At 36.2% G+C, this 19,832-nt stretch overlaps 1 protein-coding gene across 16 annotated transcripts in view; it reads right to left on the bottom strand.

Annotated features, from left to right (window-relative positions):
- Positions 1-6,837: 6,837 nt before the first annotated feature.
- RIMKLB (ribosomal modification protein rimK like family member B) overlaps positions 6,838-19,832 on the bottom strand; it is a 130,643-nt gene continuing 117,648 nt past the window's right edge. For 6 of the 16 annotated variants that reach the window (XM_053661685.1, XM_037167802.2, XM_037167801.2 and 3 more), the window contains 3 exons: positions 11,778-18,540; positions 11,165-11,324; positions 6,838-7,706 (listed from right to left, as the gene is read on the bottom strand). In XM_053661685.1, coding sequence (XP_053517660.1) covers positions 18,074-18,540 — 467 coding nt within the window. In that variant the 3' untranslated portion in view covers positions 6,838-7,706; positions 11,165-11,324; positions 11,778-18,073. Of the gene's footprint in view, positions 7,707-9,150; positions 9,236-11,164; positions 11,325-11,776; positions 18,541-19,832 lie in introns of those variants that run through there. The other 10 variants (XM_053661681.1, XM_053661682.1, XM_053661686.1 and 7 more) reach the window with 10 other exon arrangements.

Below are 19,832 nucleotides of genomic sequence, written 5' to 3'. Positions count from 1 at the left end.
ATTTGCATTTCCCTAGTCACTAGTTACAGTGAGCATTTCCCCATGTGCTTATTGGCCATTTCTACATCTTTTTTGGACAAATATCTATCCAAGTTCTTTGCCCTTTTAATTGGGTTGTTTTTCTATTGTTGAATTTTAGCAGTTCTCAATATATTCTGGATATTAATACCTTATCAGATACTTGACTTGAAAATGTTCTTCCACTCTCAGGGTTGCCTTTTTACTGTTAATATTATGCAAATTAGTTAATTGTCCACAACTTTTTTTTTAATACTAGTGGAAGACAAAGAATGTCACTTATAATTAGTTCTTTTATGATCCTTCAGTGCAGAGGGGATAAATACTTGGAGAGCCATTTAATTAATATCAGTTATGTTCCAAATGCTACTAACAACATTCTTAAATTAAAACACTAAAAACCTGTCTTGATCATCTTTTGCAGATTAAAAGAAAAAGGTTCATAGAGAGGTTAACTTGCCCACAATGTCAGAGCTAGTATGTTTCAAAACTAAAATTCAGACTGTCCTAACTTTGTTCACTATATATGCATATGATTCTTGTCAAATGATTAGGCTAGGGTCATCAGAGACTACTTGGCAAATAATAGACTTGAATGGTCTTATGAGCCAACTTCATTGCAAGCTCCCTGAACTTGGGGACTCTGTGTAACTCTGCTCTGGGAATACTGCACTTAAATTATTTATATTATGAAAAGTCAGGTCTGTTGAACCCAGACTAGTCCCCATATATAATGTATTAGGCTTTTTGGCAGAGACACCTTACATCAAGCAGTCTAGAATTATGCTAATTTGTCTGCTTATACATAAATTGAATTTATAAAATGTTTATTACCTGTGCCAACAATGCAGATTAAATGTTTCTGACTGGCTAATGCTGGCTTGTGTTTTCACTCAAATGGATTTTCCTGTAGACTTAGAAATGGAGTGGAGTAGATACTGAAATAAAATTAAAGACCATGATAATTGTTTTGGAAATACTGAACTGGTTGGAAGCCTTCCCTTTGTTTTCATTATGATTCCATACCCTACTCACACCAACTATGTGTTTTGAATATATTCCCCGAGTGTGTTTAAATACTCAATTGATTTTATTGAACTGGTACAAATGACTTTATTTCTTGGCACTTTATAGTCTCTAGATGTTAATTAGATCTGGCAATTCTTTAATTTTACCATATCCTTATTATAATCCAGTTTATCCTCCATTAGATACAGTGCCAATCAAGTCATCCCAAGACTTCTGGCTTGTGAAAGGAAGCCATTATTACTATTATTATTTTTAATCAACTCTGTTATTCTTATCCTTTCATAATGAATCACATAACCATATTTTGGGACTTACTTTAGATATAACTATAGAAAGCTTCTCCAGTTTTCCAAGGTACTATTTTTTTAACCATTAGTACAGATTTCTCCCCCAAAGGCTTAACACTCCAGCAATGATCAATTTGTGTTAAATGGTTTTCAGCAATGATCAATTAGTGTTAAATAGTTTTCAACTGGTTATCCTAAGAAAATCTGTCAAATAAAACTTATAGTATTGTCCTGAGTTTCGTTTCTTGCATTAGAATTCTTTGGTTGCCTTAACAGAAACAAATTTCAGCAGAGGGAAAGCTTATTGAAAGAATACTGCAATATTTTGTATAACTAAGCCAAAATAATAAATTATGGCAGAAGCAAGTAATAGAATTTTATGTAGCAGTTTAAAAACTGAAGTCAGAGTATACCTACTTGTATGGCAAGCTATTGAAGATATATTGTGAAGTTATGGAACACTGTTTATATCATGGTCCCATTGAGTTATGGAAAAAAAGACATGCTTGTAATAAATGAATTTAGAAATTCTGAAAGAATATCCAAGAAAATGTTGACAATGATTCTTTCTATAGATTAAGTTCAGGAGGAGGGGCAGGGATATGAGAGTATTTTACTTTCCAGTTTATTTTCTCCTTCAGAACTATTTGTTCCCCAAGAGCACTGTGACAGCCATAGAAGTTTGCCAATCAGACCTCTCCTTAAACTACCTGTGAAAAATGTAGTTGGCTGGCCAGTGTTCAGCTGCCATTCTTTTGGATCCATTTCAGTATTCACACCAAGGCCACTCTCTTCCCGGTCTATGTTTAGCCAAAGACTGCACACAGCAGGGGTACTAGGTCTCAGATACATAAAACACAATCACTGATTTGGTCATTTTTTCCCTACTTCAATCAGTATGAGGACCGGAAACAGTTCACATACACATAAGATGGACAATATTAATTTTTTAGGGATATGTTAACCCTTACACTTTTGACAATATAATCTAAATTACAGGAAATCGGGACATCCCATGGAACATCACATAATGCACCACCTTCACCTGCTGCATAACAATCATCCGGTCAGTGACAGACTGCACATGAAAAATACCTATCACCTAGTGACATTCAGCCATCTTAACATTGTAGAATAGAAAGTCCACGGCTGATGTTGCCATAACCACAGGCCATGTCAAGTGACTGGCCTGGAACAAAATTAAGTGATTTAAGGACCACAAAAGTGGAAAAATTAGTGGTTACTGCTTGCCAGTCACACATGTCCCACTCCATCGTGACTAAGATCTTGAAAAATAAGCACAAACTGATGGAAGCTGTTAAAGGATTGGCTTCAGATCCTTAAATGCATTGAGACTAACAAGAACTTGACAAGGGCCTGTGTCAGACATAGAAAAACTTATGATTACCTGGCTTAGAGAACAAGCACAAGAACACCCTCCTCAGCATTATGACAATCAAAGCCAAAGCAAAAGGTTTGCTTGCGATGTTGACAGAAAAGGTTGGACCCAACTACAACATTTAATTCAGTGCTAGTTCTGGGCAGTTTAAACAATTCAAAAATCATCATTCATTATATAATGTGAAAGTGAGTGCTGAGGTGAATGTAGTTGAAGACTTTTTGGAAACTCTAAACTCATTGTGTAAGATTACTTTCCAGAGCAAATTTTCAATGTGAATGAAACCTCCTTATTCTCGAAACAGAAGCCTGAAAGAACTCTTATCCACAAAGAGGCCAAGTCAATGCCAGATTTCCAGGCATTTAAGGACAAGATAATAGAGGCAATGTTGTAGACTACAAATTGAAACCCTTTGTGAGCTGTGACAGTGAGAATCCCAGGGCCTTCAAGCACATTCATAAGCACGCACTGCCAGTGTGCTACAAGAGCAGTTAAGTCCTAGATGGTCCAGACCCTCTTCCAAGATGCCCTCTTGAATTGCTATGCCAGTGAAATGGGGAAGCACTATTTGGAGAACAGCATCTTTTAAGACTTTGATTATTGATAATGCTCCCAGGAATCTTTTTATTGGTGATCTTCATCCCAACATCAAAGTTCTGTTTCTTCCTCCAACCACCACCTTGTTGACCCAACAAATGGATCAAGAAGTTAATAGAAGCTTTTAAGGCCAACTACAAGGGGCACCTTATCCCAAACTGTTGCTGTAACTGAGGAAGACCCTGAGAAGAATCTGATGCAATTCTGGAAGGATTCCATCTATGACTGCATCAAGAACCTTGCATGGGCTTGAGGTGATGTGAGCAAGGAGTGTATAAATGACATCTGGAAGACAACACCTAAGAGGTTTACCCATGACTTCAAAAGATCAGTCAAGGATGAGGAGTTTTGCAAAAACTAACAAGGCTGTGGCTGAGGTGGCAGGCACACGTTGTAAGGATGACATTGAGGACCTTCTAGAGATGTTTCTTGAAAAACTGTAATAAGTTGTTGGAACTGGAGCAGGAATGCATAGCTCAAGAGGTGAGAAAAGGAACCTGCAGAACCACCCCCCATCTCAAACATTCACAGCAAAGGGTTAGCAGCTTTCACAGACCTCAACAAGCTCCATACAAAGTTTAAAAACATGGACCCCAACACCAAAAGGTTTCTGTTACTAGATGGAAATGTTCACGGTGCATTATCTGTTCACAAGCAAATCTATGATGAAAAAAGCAACAAATCAAGCAAACCACCACGGACGCACTTCTGAAGAGTGACACCTCCTCAGACAGGTCCTTCAGGAGGTATTCAGAAGAAGGCATTGTTATCACATGCATGTTATTGCCCCTGAAGACCTGGTAAAACAAGATGTGGAAGTAGAAGACAGGGATATTGATGACCCTGACCCTGTGTAGACCTAGGCTAATGTGTTGGTGTCTCCATTTCTAGCAAAAAAATTTAAAGTAAAAAAAAAAAAAGAAAAACTTTTATAAAATGGGATATGAAGAAAATATTTTTGTATAGCTGTACAATGTTTAAACTATTAGTTGCAAAGTTGAAAAAATACGTTTCTAAAATAAAAAATAGCTGGTAAATTTATTAAGAAATTTTTTCTTATAAATTTAGTGTAGCTTAAGTGTATAGTGTTTACAAAGCCCACACCAGTGTAATGTCCTAGATTTTCACCCACCACTTGCTATTCCAAAGCAACTTTCAGTCCTGCAAGCTCTATTCATGGTAAGTGTCCCATGTAAGTATAAAAGTTTTTATCTTTTATATTGTATTTATACCTTTTCTATGTTTAGATGTGTTTTCAAAACACAAATACTACTGTGTTACAATTGCCTATATACTCAGTACAGTAACATGCGGTGCAGGTTTATAGCCAAAGAACTGCAGGCTACACCATGACTTATGGGAGGCAAGGGAAGTGACTGAAAGTGGGGTGAGAGCTAAGCAAGCAGCATAGCTCCCCCTCTAACCCCTTCCCCACATACGATACCACAAAGCACGGAAGTGGGCTGCCCTGCCTTGGGGAATACCTAAGCCTCTACCCCTTACAACATAACAGGTGTGCCAAGACAAAGAAATATAGTCCAAATTACAGACCAAAACTCCAGAAAAAGAACTAAGTGACAAGGAGATAGCCAACCTACCAGATGCAGAGTTTGAAACACTGGTAAATCAGGATACTCACAGAAATGACTGAGTATAGCTGCAAATGGAGGAAGTGAAGGCCATACAAAATGAAATGAAGAAAAATATACAGGGAACAACAGTGAAAGTAAGGAAACTGGGAGCCAAATCAATGATTTGGAACAAAAGGAAGAAATAAACATTCAACTGGGACAGAATGAAGAAACAAGAATTTTAAAAAATGAGGAGAGGCTTAAGAACTTCTGGGACAACTTTAACAGCTTAACAATAACCCACAGCCTTTGGGCCAACTCTCTGGGACAACTTTTAATTTCCAACGTCTAAATCACAAGGGTGCCGGAAGAAGAGGAAGAGCAAGAAATTGAAAACTTATTTGAAAAAATAATGAAGGAAAACTTCCCCAGTCAGGCAAAGGAACTAGGCATGCAAGTCCAGGAAGCTCAGAGTTCCAAACAAGTTGGATCCAAGGAGAAACACACTAAGACACATAACAATTAAGTTACCCAAGATTAAACATAAGGAGAGAATCTTAAAAGAAGCAAGAGAAAAGTAAACAGTTACCTACCAGAACAGTTCCCGTAAGAACTGTCAACTGATTTCTCAAAAGAAACCTTGCAGGCAAGAAGGGGCTGGAAAGAAGTATTCCAAGTCATGAAAAGCAAGGATCTACATGCAAGATTACTCTATCCAGCAAAGCTATCATTTAGAATGGAAGGGCAGATAAAGTATTTCCCAGATAAGGTAAAGTTAAAGGAATTCATGATCACCCACCCCTTATTATATGAAATGTTAAAGGGACTTATCTAAAAAAAAGAAGATAAAAAACATGTATAATAAAATGACAGCAAACTCACAACTATCAACAACTGAACCTAAAAACACACACACAAAAAAACCAAACTAAGCAACTAGAATAGCAACAGAATCACAGAAATAGAGATCACATAGAGGGTTATCAGCAGGGAGGGGGCAGGGAGAGAATGTGGGGGAAAAGTACAAGGAGTAAGATGCATAATTGGTAGGCACAAAATAGGGCGAGGTAAAGAATAGTATAGGAAACAGAGAAACCAAAGAACTTATATATACGACCATGGACACCAACTAAGGGGGAATGCTAGAGAAAGGAGGCTGCAGGGCAGAAGGGCATAAAAGGTAGAAAAAAAGTGGGACAACTGTAATATCATCAATAAACTACACAAGAAAAAAAAAAGTACTTCTTATTGAATTGCCTTTATTGGACTGCACCTTCGTATGATACTGATCTGCACTGCAGGACATTTCAGGGCCAGGAAGTGCTGCTTTTCCTGTGCAATAAACTTTCCTCAGTGATAAGGTTACCATGGATTTTCCTAATTATACTATTCTGCTCTTTGACAATATTGTCCCACTCTAAGCTAATGTACAGGACCCAATTGTATGCATTTGCATAATTTTAAAACCCTGTTTTATCTTATTTTTCTCCCTCTATTTTAGCTTCATTCTGATCTTCTCCATTTGTTTTAATACATCTGTTAAATCACCTCAAATCATTTTTCAGAAAACAAGTCATCCTATTCTAAATTATTCCTTATAGTACATAATATGCACATTCCTTACTTAATTCTTCTAATTTAGGAGCAAGAAAAAATATTTTTGTTATGAGCTGACAGGGAAAATAATCTGGAGAAAAAGTGAGATACATATTTTTTTCTTATATAAAATTTCTTAGCCAATAAAGCGTGGAGATAAAGAATCAGTCTAGATCAAAAGAAATGGCTCCCAAAACATGCAATGTTCCAACCACAAGCTCTTGTGAAAGAAGCTTAAATTGGAAAACTGAAAGGAAATAAAGTAAGATTTATAGACTCCGATTCTGAAATTAAAAGATTCCGTAGATCTTAAATAGATCAATAATCAAAATGAACAGGATTAAAGGGAAGTTAGTATTTATTAAATACTCAATTCTGTGCTAAGCACAGTACATGTATTATAGCATAGCTATTCTTACACATCAATCTAGGAAAGTAGGTACAATTATTTCCATTTGTTACAAATGTCTTGAAGAGGGTGATTTTATACAAAGGCCATATAACCAGTACATGATGGAATTAGAATTATATCAATATTTGATTATAAAGCCCATTCTTTATTCCAAGTACTAGAGCTGTCTATGTATACACGAATGTATGAATCCAATCCCCTAACATTTCAAATATACTAGGTCATACATGGTCTCTAGTTCCAAGATTAAAATATAGTGTGAGGTGCTGTGACAAGTGTGTGCCAGAGCCTTATCAAAATGAAACAGATAAAAGTCTGCACTTCTTCAGACTTAAAAAAAAAAAAAAGACCAACAATTATTCAGCATGAACAGATAAATGTGATGAAAGAGGCAAGATAAAATCCATGTACTATACATCTATGTGCCAAAGGAAGGGGTAATTTTAGAATATAGATCAGTCTATCAAAAAACCAATGGAGTTTCATCTTACAAAAAGTTAAGAATAAAAAAATGATACACATGGAGTTAGACTTCAAGTGTAGACATATGGACTGAAGTAAATTCATATGAGATGAAGTGAGTAGAAATAGCTGCCAGAAAACCAAATCATACTCCATGCTCTTTCATTTCCAGTTCTGGTGTTTTTATTTTAGAAAACACAATGAATCAACAGGTTAGAGTTATTGCTTCTTTGTTCTGTGTATTTATATCCTCTGAAAAAACAGTAAAATCTATCTTCGTCCATTCTGTGGATGAAGTAATAAGCAAAAAGGACCACTGCTTACTTCAAAAGAACCTAGGGAGGAAAAACATATACAGCTCACTTAAATCCAATTTAAACAGTCTTTATAGTCAGAATGAGGGGAAAAAAGATAAAAGATTAACTAATGTGATAATAGTACAAATTGTTTAGATTGCACGCACACACAAAAAAAAATCACAAGCAATTTTTTTATTACCACACTTTACACCTTGGTGATCTCAGCTGGAAAAGGCATACTGAGGTATGCCTTTTAACTAAATAAAATAGTAAATAAAATTGAGTTGTTTTTAACTAAGTAAAAATACAATCAGCCCTGGCCAGGTTGCCAAATTGGTTGGAGCATCGTCCCATGCAGATTCAATTCCCTGTCGGGGCACAGGTGTCACGGGTTCAATCCCCATCGGGGCATGTATGAGAAGCAACCAATTGATGTTTCTCTCCCTCTCTTTTTCTCTCTCCCTTCCTCTCTTTCTAAAATCAATAAACATATCCTCAGATGAGGATTAAAAAAAATACAATCATATAAAAATGTCAGAACTATTACTCCTTTACAATCCCACATTATATACAACTGTGTTTTGCTTTAATCAGGAAAACTGTACCAAGAGGAAAACACTGAGTTAAGAACATTTATTGTACATTACATAAAGCAAACCACAAAACAGTATTATAGAACCAAAATGCCAAAACAAACACAATGATAACAAATGCTCTAGTGCTCTAGGCTACATTTTCAATTAATAATACAGCAAACAATAAATTTTGGTTCAAATTAAGATTCATATTGATTATCCTTTATATCTAAAGCACTGACATCTCTACAGGTACTAACTAAAATTTACAATTTAGACAAAACTTAAAAATTTCAGAAATTCTAACTATTAACTGAGGCTGTGTAGTCTTATGTTTCAGCTAATGTCACTTAGCATGAGAATAAAAATTTTTTTAAATAGTGACTTTTTACATGATTTAAAAAGATTCAAAATTCACCATATATTTAGACAATGATGTTATTCTAGCTTCATGTTACTATTCATCCTATCATTCCCAGTATACACAATCAACCCACTTAACTATCCAATTCCCCCACTGTTAGCCTAAAAATCTGCAAGAAAAATAGAAATGTCAGAACATTATAAAGCTTTATTTTGTTGTAGAATGATTCATTTCCCAGAACGGGAAAATAGAAGATAGCCAAGAGGAGAGATGGAGGATTAATGATGTTCTAGACCGAGGAATCTATTTCCCTTCTCCCTTTGACCAGAAACTGCAAAAAACACCTAAACACTTCCCCGTATCTTGTTTTAATGAGGGACATGTTTTAGTATCAAACCCTGTAAACGGTGTACTCATTAACTCCATGTGTGTCATGTGCCACTGAGCCACTTCTGACTCTTGGCGATCCTATGAAATGAGTGATGTCCACAATGTCCTGTCCTCAACAGACCTCTTCACCTCCTTCAAACTCAACACCTACAGCTTTTTTAGTGGAGTTAATCCATCTCATATTTGGTCTTCCTCTTTTCCTGCTGCCTTCTATTTTCCCAGCATTATTTTCTTTCCTTAAAAAAAAAAAAAAGATTCTATTTATTTTTATAGAGAGAAGGAAAGGGAGGGAGGAAGAGAAGGAGAGATACACCAATGAGAGAGAGAAATATTGATTGCTGGCCTCACATACACCCTAAACAAGGACCTAACCTGCAACCCTGGCGTGTGCTGATTGGGAACTGAACCAAGCGACCTTTCACTTTGAAGGACAATGTTCAAACAACCGAACCACACTGGGCAGGGCATTATTTTCTTTTCCGAAGAACCCTGCCTCCCCAGAATGTGCCTCATGTAGGACAGCTTCAGTTTTGTCATTTTTGCTTCCAGTGATGTTTCGGGGTTAATTTGCTCTAAGACCCACCTGGTCATCTCTCTGGCAGGCCAGGGAATCTACTGAGCTCTACTTCAACACCGTATTTAAATGAATCATTTTTTTTCTATCCACCTTCACTGTCCAGCTCCCACCTGTACAACATGGTAACTGGGGATATAAGAGTGCACACAACCTTAACCTTGGCCTCTAATAACACATCTTTGCTTTTGGTGATCTTTCCTAATTCTTCCACTGCCCCTCTTCCAAGTTTCAACCTTCTCTTGATTTCTTGGCTTTGAATAAATGACTAAACTAAGGTAAGCAAAACCTCTCACAATTCCTCCTTTTTTTGTTTTTTAAATTTTACTCATTTAAGAGATTTATTTATTTTTAGAGAGAGGGAGAAAGAGATGGAGAGAGACATCAATGTAAGAAAGAAACATCAATCAGTTGCCTCTTACACACTCCCTGACTGGGACTGAACTGGCAACCCAGGCATATGTCCTGACTAGGAATCGAACCAGCAACCTTTTGCTTTGCAGGACACTGCCTAACCAAGTGAACCACACCAGTCAAGGCTTAATTTTATTTATTGATTTGAGAGACAGACACAGAAAGAGAGGGAGAGATTTATTGTTCCACTTATTTATGCATTCATTGGTTGATTTTTGTTATATACCCTGACTGGGAATCAAACCTGCAACCTTAGCATATTGGGGATGCTCTAACCAACTGAGCTACCTGGCCAGGGCTTTTAACAATTTCTAAAATGGCTACTTAAAGCTTTCCTTAACATCACTTACTTGAAACCTGCTCACCCTCTATTAACCCTCTATTAAATAACAACCACAAGCAAAAATAGTGACAACTTTCTTTGTGACATTATCGATCTAACTGCAGAACACTTGGTTCAGTGACTATAGTAGATTTTGAAGGATGCTTAGCATAGAATGCAAAAAGAACTGCACTGGCAGTTAGGAGACTTGTGTCCTACTGCTGGTCTCTAATCTCTGTAAGTTACTAACTTCTCTGAATTTCAGTTTCCTTAACAGCAAATTCAGCATTGTAATATATGAACTATGAGCTTTTTGGCTTTGAAATTCTAGACTTTCATGGCTTTTGTAGACCAGTAGCTCAATCTGTTACTACAGGTATAAATAAGGCTTAGGATTCCTTTTTTTTTTTTCATTTAAATAATAACTTCTTGCCCTGGCCAGTGTGGTTCACTTGGTTGGAGTACTGTCCCATAAACAGAAAAGTCATGGGTTTGACTCCTGGTCAAGGCACGTACCTAGGTTGTGGGTTCGGTCCCTGGTCAGGGTGCATATAAGGGGCAACTGATCAATGCTTCTCTCACATCAGTGTTTCTCTCCCTCTTTTTCCCTTCCTTCCCCCTCTAAAAAAAAAATCTGTCAATTATATTCAATAAAGCTGAAAGGTTCGCATATTCATATATATCAATTTACTGAAGATAATCCCTAATTTTACATATAGCTAATTTCTTTTCAAAGTTCAGTAGTTAGAAGAAATTCACCCTAAGGCAAGGACCTACTAGCATTTATGATTACATGTCACAGCGATTTATGTAACACTGGCACTGAAAACACATTCTTAATTGAAAATAACTTACCATTTAAAGTCACATCTAGAAATCTCCATCCTTTTTCCACTTTTTGCCACCTTTACTTCACTTGGTCTGACATGCTCTACCTCTTTTATGCAGATTTTGTCAGTAGCCATCACTCTGAAGAATTCCTTCTTCTGCTGCCACCTACCAGTTTATCTCCCTGCTGCAGCAGAAGGTATACAGAAAAAGTTCTTGCTTACTATTCACATTAAACAGAAAAATTCTTTTATTTAAAATTTTATTTTTCACATGTACATAAACTTCCCACTGTTTCCCCAAGGCCACCCTGTCCAAATCCAAGACAACAAAAATCCCGATCAATGAAAATCAAACAATGTATGAACAATGTTCATGCTAAGCTGGGAAAGAAAAAAGAAGGTGCAAAGATTTAGACACTCAACAGTTGCTATCTCAAGGAGCCGTTTCTTTTTCATTATACTTTCCTTCCTCACTTATCCCTATAATCTTATGAATAAATGCACAACTTAAATTTTAACTAGGTAGTCCTACAATTCCTGCAAATTTTATGTTCAGAGACGAACAAAAGAATTGTGGAAGATGCAGCAATAAAGTTTTTTAAAGTAATTCTAAAAACTAAGGGTGTTAGGTGCTTTACCTGCTTGAGTTTTCAATGTTCTGGACTGCTTATTGCCCAATGGCTCTGAATACATTAATACACGAACACACACGCCACCTACATTTAAAATAGGGTAGCATTTGTATGCCCATACAAGCATTGGGTATACTTTTTGCAAAATAGTAATAAATTTATTAAATCCTTTAAAAAGAACTGACCACAAATGCACATTTCCTCAAACTGTACACATACATAAAAGAATTAGGGCAAAAAAGCATAACAGGAATGACAAATGTAACAGCAGTTATAGAACTAGAAATTAACACCACATTAATGTTTTGCTTGTTAAAATCCTGAAATTCATTTCTATTCCCATGCTCTTTGTCATTGGAGGTCTAGGTTTCAAATTTACTCTGTATTCGTTACTAAAGAACAGTATCCAATACTGAACTAGTAATAATAGTAAGGGCTTGTTTTTGTTCCACCCTCCCACTACACCTTTACTCCAAAATAAAAATATGTACAGTTTTGCCAACTTAAAAAATAAAAGAAACACTGACATAAGCACCAAAGGCCAGTCAACAGTGGCACTGCAGTGACATTGCTTCTACTTTCTTATTCCTTCCCCCATCTCAAACCCCACCCTTTGACCTCTGTATATGGGATGAGCCTGAGCAGGCGAGTTGGTGATGTCAGGACTGCGCCGTTCCCACGGATGATCCTAGAGGCCTGCTGTGCTTCTGGGAACTGGGGCACAGGGATGTCTGTCTGACTGAAACCTAAAACAACAACAATTCACCCCACCCCTCATGTTCCCAAGCCCCACAATAGCAGCCAGGTATATATGCTATATAAGGCCCACCTACTAAGTGATTATGATACCATCTACAATCAAGACCATTCTTATCAAGTCAGTGTTCTTCTCGGGGGCAGCAGAATGGAGGGTGCTAAATTCTGTGTCCCGTGCAGTCTATACGTCCTAAAGCTGGTCATTCTTATCAACAAGGGAATAAGATTCTCCTGTACAAGCCTTTTTCAGTATACAAACTGAATTCCTATAGGAATGGAGGTGGGATTCCTTTGTTATTAAATTTCTGTTCAACAGATAAATGTCTTAAAATGCTTAGGGAAGTTTCTGTTTTTATCTTATAGGAATGAAATAAAGCACAAAACGGGTTTATTTTATGCCTTCAACTATAGAAATAACATTGTAAGCCAGGATTTCCTACTCACTAACTAGTGATTTATTGGACTTACAGTCTCTTTGGATAGGACATCTAAAGCCACAGGATAAAATTATGAAGAAGTATATCCTGAAATGGTCCTGATCATCGTCATTAAAATTCTACCTATCAGAAAGAGGATTATCTTCCAAAATGATAACTCGTATCATAGCTAAAACTTCAGGAAGGCCATGAAAAAGGAGGAAAGGGTAATTAATTACAGAGGAGGGGATAGCATATTAAGAAACAGGAAGACTATTATAATGGACAAGTTGCATTCCTGTTCCTGCCACTAACTTAATGGCCTTTGTTAATCTGTTTAACAATTTTATGCTGCGGAAATGCCTTCTAATCTGTTCAAACCTCTAATTTTTTCATGTCTGAACTATTATTTTATGATAATCTCAAACTATTTACATCTATTTCTGTTAGCACTCGTGTCTCAAATGTTAAAATAATTAGTTCTGAGATCATGCTGCTCTTAAAATAACCAAAATGCTTTCTTGTCTCATCATTCCCTTACACTTTTATGATGTCATAGAAGGTGTACACCCAAGTCAACTAAATGCTATCGTGAGTTACCATATATATAAATATAACCTAGAACCTAATTTTACCTTTTTAAAACTCTAGTTTTCCATACCTGTCAACTCCTAATTGATGTCTTTATACTGTGAGCTCACTGTGTACTCGGAACACCAACCCCTGAAAAAGCTTAAGCCAGAGTAGCACAATGGAAGAAACAAACAAACCCAAAACAAAAACAAAACCAAAAAGTCACACTCTGAAATACTTAATTATAGACATATATGCAAGGAATGGAGTTATCTACATGTTTAAGCACATACCCGATGAAACTCCTGAATTCATCCCAACCAATTCAAACTTTATCCCCAAATGTTCTTTAATCAAATTATTTGCTAACTACAGTTATTTTTTTTTATGAGAGCTATTACAAACCCATGGTTACCTTATGGTATGTAAAGAAATTTTTTAAAAAAGAAAATAAAGTTAGCCTTGTGATGGAAAGAAAGGATAAAGAGTCAAATTACCTGCAAACAGGCCGGGGCTGTGCCTGAATCCAAACCGCTGCATTTACCATTCATTATACAGCTGCATTATTGGGGGAAGGGGAGTTTAGAAGGGCACTGACCCCAAAAGTTCTCAATACTTCTCACTCATCATCAGGAAGGGGGAAGAAGGAAAGTTTTTTCTCTGGGTATTTGTTTGTTTGTTTGTTTTTGTTTTTTTGGCTCCTGAAAAGGCTGGCAAAGAACAGTAACAGTAAAAGCAGTTAGAATATATCTTTAAAAACAATTTTAAAAATGCAAAACATTAAGGAATTTGAAACACCAAACTTTTCATTAATAGAAATTTTCACTAGAGTTAGGCAGCCACCCCAAAACATCATGGCAAAATGGCACTGGTATAAAATGAAATAAAATACCACACAAAAATTCAAAACAAAACTTAAAACTTCAAATTAAACCTGTAAGACTAGAAGATTCCAACAGCAGATTTCTGTCCACTACTGAAACATTCCAAAATCCAAGCTTCAAAGGCGCCTAAATGTATCTTAAATAGAACTTTGGTTTTTTTAAAGAAAAAAAAAAAAAAGCAATAAGCCTGATTAAAAATCCTGCAATAATACATTTAAAATATCCTAGTACAACAAAAACAAATTTTAAATGAAATTAAACAAACAAACAAACAAATAAAAACAGTAGCAGCAGAGGTTACCTGTCTGAGCACCTACATTTTCTTAGGAGGGGATCGTGTCTCACCAGCCATATAGCCCATTAACCTTCTCAAAAAGAGTGAGCCAGGAGAAAATAACACAAGATTGGATTTCACAAGGTCTCTAGGCTCCCCAGGCCCCAAACTGGGGATTCACTGAACGAAGAGAATTTGTTTTTCCATTTTCTTCTTGAGAAAAAGAAGAGATGATTTTGCAAGTCAATTATCTTTCAGTGCCTTCGATAACTTCTCAGAAGTCTGATAAAGTGCTTGATGAAAGCAAGTCTCTTGATGGATTTTTACAATGTTCCACGACATCTCTTATTGATAACATATACAGAAAGATTTTAAAGTTCAGTGGAGTAAAAGCCAGCAGAAATGACCAATCAATTATAGGCACCCAAAAAAAGCAAATTTTAAATGGAACAGTTCATATTTGTGTGTGTGTGTGTGTGTGTGTGTGTGTGCGTGTATAAATATAGTCCAGTTTTCATTATGGGTGACATAAAAACAGTATCAGAAAGAATTATTTTTGAAATACAATTCAGAATTACAATTTTAACAATACACAATAATTTTACAATAATTCGAATTTTGGCATGATAATGCTTATATATTTAACACATTTTACCTCTCATAATAGCAATAAAGATTAAACAGAAGTTATTAAACAATATGAAAATAGATTTAACTTTCACTTAAATATCTGGACTGTTTTATTTGGGTTCTTCCAGAACAATTTATTCATATTATTTACCTTAATTTTTGAAGGAATTCCAGCAGATATTCATGTTTTTAGTCTAAGATGACCATATCTTCCCTTCTCATTCTAACACTTGAGTGTATGATCCAGAAATTGTCTGGTAACGCTGTGTTTTAATATAATGTAAATGCACACAAGTTGCATAGTGAATAAAACTAATGGTGAAATAATCTGATATTTCTTATAACATAACTGGTTAATTTGGTAAAAATTTTAAAAGGCTACCTACATCCTTCCTGGTGCCTATCCCACCCAACACAAACCTTGAGTTCTTCATCAAATACAGAAGTTTCTATTTGTGTTTCCAAAATCATTTATCTATATACATGTGATATGTAACTATTCAAAGTATATGTAACATAATTTAGGAGGCAACCAGATGGTCCCTACAGAAACATATAAATGATGATTTAGTTAAGCAGTTCTTTCTCCCTCATTTATTTCTCTATCCCAAATATTATATACATCCTCCAAAGTATGGTCATTCAATGAGTAAAGTACCAAGTCTTTCTTTCTATTAATGAGTCACAGGTACTTATGTATGTAAATCCCACAATAACCCTGTGCAAGTGAAATTCTTTTAAATGAGATTAAAATATCCTAAAATAAATCAGAAACTCCTCTTATGTATCTTTTTCTCAGGTGAAATGAAACACTGCACAGAAGTACTATTCTATTTGTCAACAATCAACCTTTCACTCAATTTAATATTATTTAATTCTATGGGGAAAAAACAAATTTTATTGCATTCCTTTAAAACAGGGGGAAAACTGTACAAGTAAGCATGATCAAACCTCTGTTTGGTTAATACTGAGCTTTTATTATTGCCTCGAAGTCTCTCTAGCAGTGTCCGAGAAATTAAGTTTAAGGTCCATCTGAAGGAAAAAAAGCACTGGAAAGGCTAGAAAGGACTTGGGTAAAAGTTTCAGAGGATTGTAGGGAGATGGAACTTGCTGTTTAAAAAAAAAATTACATTGAGCTCTGGAGCATCTCCATTTCTTAATACACCTTCTAAACCATCACTGGGATCATTAACCATGCTGTAAAGGCTCATCTTATACGCAGTTTGGGGGCTTTTTATAAATCCAGAAAGTAAAGGAATATAAATGGTGGAAAGTATTGAAGGCTACCAAGTAGGGCTATAAGAGACTCGATATTGCCAAGTCCCCAAACAAAAATGCCCCGTCTAACCCGCCCTAAAACCTATGTGTAATAGGAGAAAACACATGGCTTGAATAAATCATACAATGAACAGTCTAGAAACAGAAAAAAAAAAACAAACAACATACACACAAAAAAAGGCCTAAGAAGCATCTATTTTCCTTATGTCTTCAGGTGAATACCTCTATCCCAGTGGAGAATAATTATGAAAGCAACTAATCTGTTTGGTTAAAGTAAAAAAATGTGTATCCCATCATGCTCCATTTTCTAGAATCTACCCTTTTTGATCGGCTGGTGTAAACAAAAGGCAAAACACATACACATGCTTGCGTGCACACACACACACACACACATACACATATTTACTCCCTCTTAAAATGTGAAAAATGCAAATATGTAATGCTGGGATTAGAAATCACTGCAGCTTATGCTGAAGAACTCAAAGGCCATTGATGTGCCCCTGAAAAGTGTTTTCCCTTGTCCTTATTCTCTAAATGCCCAACCACCAGAAGAAAAATGGGGAAGGAAAAAAAAAAAGGCTTTAACTGTACATTTCAAGTCAGTTTCTTGTTAACAAAAAAGGGTACCATTTTTTTCACTTTGGCCATTGTTAAAGATGCAGGCATAGATCAGGGAATGTTAGACTAGCATGTTTTAAAAAATGCAACATTAACAGAGCATATATTTTTCAAAAAAGACCAAAACACTAACAAATACAAGTCAATGCACATATTTTAAACTAGTGTAATTTTATCTACATTGGAGTAAATGTTATTCTGTGTACCACACATTGCAATACTGTTCATTTCCCTTTATCATGCAAACATGCCACTTTTGTCATTAAAAAAAAAAAACCTTTATTGGGTCATATTCACAATGCCCTCCCACCCAAATTAAAGGAAAAACTAAAAACAGAAATAATTAATCCCAGTAAGAGCCCCTCAAGACTTCATAAACTATATATAAAGCTGCTAGTTAATACGTTAAAGGTAAAGTTTTCAGATTTGTAGAAAAAAATTCTATAATTTAGATAGATGTTTTCCTCACCCCATTATAAATCTTTGCTGCACAATGTAGTTATGCTACTCTGAAATTTGTACCAACTGGACAAAAACAAAAGCAAGGAACCATGAAAAAATTCTGTATGTTCATTATGGCCTGAGAGCACACACATTTTTGAGTAAATAAAGGGTAACTATGAGAACCTGACATTTTTCTGTAGCTCACCTCTTGTGCCTAGCTTCTGTGTATAATTTTAAATGAAAGTCAATAACATCTTAACAGAAGCTATCTCCCTCTTCTTTTTTTCTAACTAATCATACTCATTTTTGTCTCACCTTCCTGAGCATATTCCATGAACAGCATTGCAAGTTGGTTAAAAATAATAAAGAAAAAAAAAAGAAAAAGAAAGTTTTACAAGGGTTTTGTTGGTTAATTATTTACCAGTGGAGTCACTCCACCAGGAGTTCAATTTCATTGGCTAGCAGCTGGTTCATGTTGAATAGGCCCCCTGGGAGCTTGGTGAGCAGTTCTCGCTCGGTGCTGCTTTCAGGGTCGCTGTCAACAGAGCTGGAACTTGCGCTCATGTTGTCAACAGCAGTGCTGGCTGGGGGACCCAGCTCCGGCTCACTGGTCTCACTGGCCGTGGACACCACAGAGAGCAGGGACATACGCCGGGTGAGCCGGCCAGAGGGCAGAAGGGAGGCGGCATAGTCCGCTATGATACCAGCTACATCTAGATTACAAGCCTTATCAAAGGCGATGAAACCTACATTTGCATTGGCCTCGCAGACACAGAAGGAGCCGTCATCTTTCATCAACAGGTCAATGCCACATACATCCATCCCCAGGATATTAGACACCTGGATAGCTAGCTGCTTCCCTTGTTCACTCAATGAGCACATCATCCCCACACCACCTGGCAAAAAAAAAAAAAAAAAAGTCGTTATCAAAATGATAAATTTCTAGGATAAAACTAAAGCTGGCCTAGAAGGCTAACCCTTTCTTATAAATCAGTAGTGAAGACAATGCTACTCTACTGTAAAACTGGGCTTTGGCAGGCATGATTTCCACCACTGAATCACCCATGCTAAATTTGGGACTTCAAAGTCTAAGTTTCCTTCATTAGGAAATTACCTTCCAAGCCAGCTTCTCAAAGAACTCATGAGCTTGTACTTTTTCAATATGCTATTTATTCTGAAGAAGACATTTAATTTTCACTGAAGCCTGCCTTACTTGAAATAATACAGACCAAGTAGAAGGAACTTTGCATAAATAAAATTATGACAAAAATAACAGAGACACAAAATATGCATAGAGGATAGGATATGAGAGAATCTGGGAACAAGGGGACCTGACCATGGCTCTCTTCCTCTACAGTCCCTACTCCCATCTATCTGCCATTCCTCAGGCAAAAGGACTCCGGGGCTTAAGGGAGCTGACTGAATGTAGGTGAAGTCTTCATATTTGCTAGTATCTGAGGGAATGGAATTAGAACTAGTATATGGGAGAATATTTATCATAATAAGGCCTCTCTGGGGATAGAATAATGAGGGCACTCAATTCTGGAGAATAAGATAAAGAGCTCTTTATCTATTCTATCTGCTCTATCAGATATCTAGGCATAACACCAGAGGAACTAAGATTGATATTCACACAGGGAAAAAATAGTACAACAGACAAGAGGGCCCTTAAATAAACCAACACATATATGGAAATTCAATACATTAAAAAGATAGCTTCACAATAAAATTAGAAATGCCATTTAAAAAAGGTGACATTATAAATCTGTAATAAATAGACTATTTAATAAAGACTGCTGGAATAACCAAATATTCGTTTGGAAAATAGAAAAAGGGAACAGGGAGGGAGCAAGGACAACTCTAAGGATACTGGTCTAAACTAGAAAGGTAGAACTGCCATTAAATGAGAAGGACAAAACCGTGGGTTGGAGCCCACTGGGAGGGGGAATTAGATCAGCAGTTTGCTTCTGCACATGTTAAACTAAAATGTCTACTGGACATCAACATGGAGATCTTAAGTAGGCAGTTATTTACATGTGCCTGGAGTTCATGGAGAAAGCCTAAACTGGAGAGAGAAATCTGAAAATAATAACATATAGATGGTATTTGAAGCCATGAGCTAGGTAAAATTACTAAGAAAGTAAAATAACAGAGAAAACCCAGACTAAGCTCTAAGGCACTGCAACAA

This window comes from Artibeus jamaicensis, unplaced genomic scaffold (assembly GCF_021234435.1).
Source record: "Artibeus jamaicensis isolate MK-2021 breed Jamaican fruit bat unplaced genomic scaffold, CSHL_Jam_final contig_233, whole genome shotgun sequence".
Taxonomy (NCBI): domain Eukaryota; kingdom Metazoa; phylum Chordata; class Mammalia; order Chiroptera; family Phyllostomidae; genus Artibeus; species Artibeus jamaicensis.
This window is presented reverse-complemented; position numbering and strand designations above follow the sequence as displayed.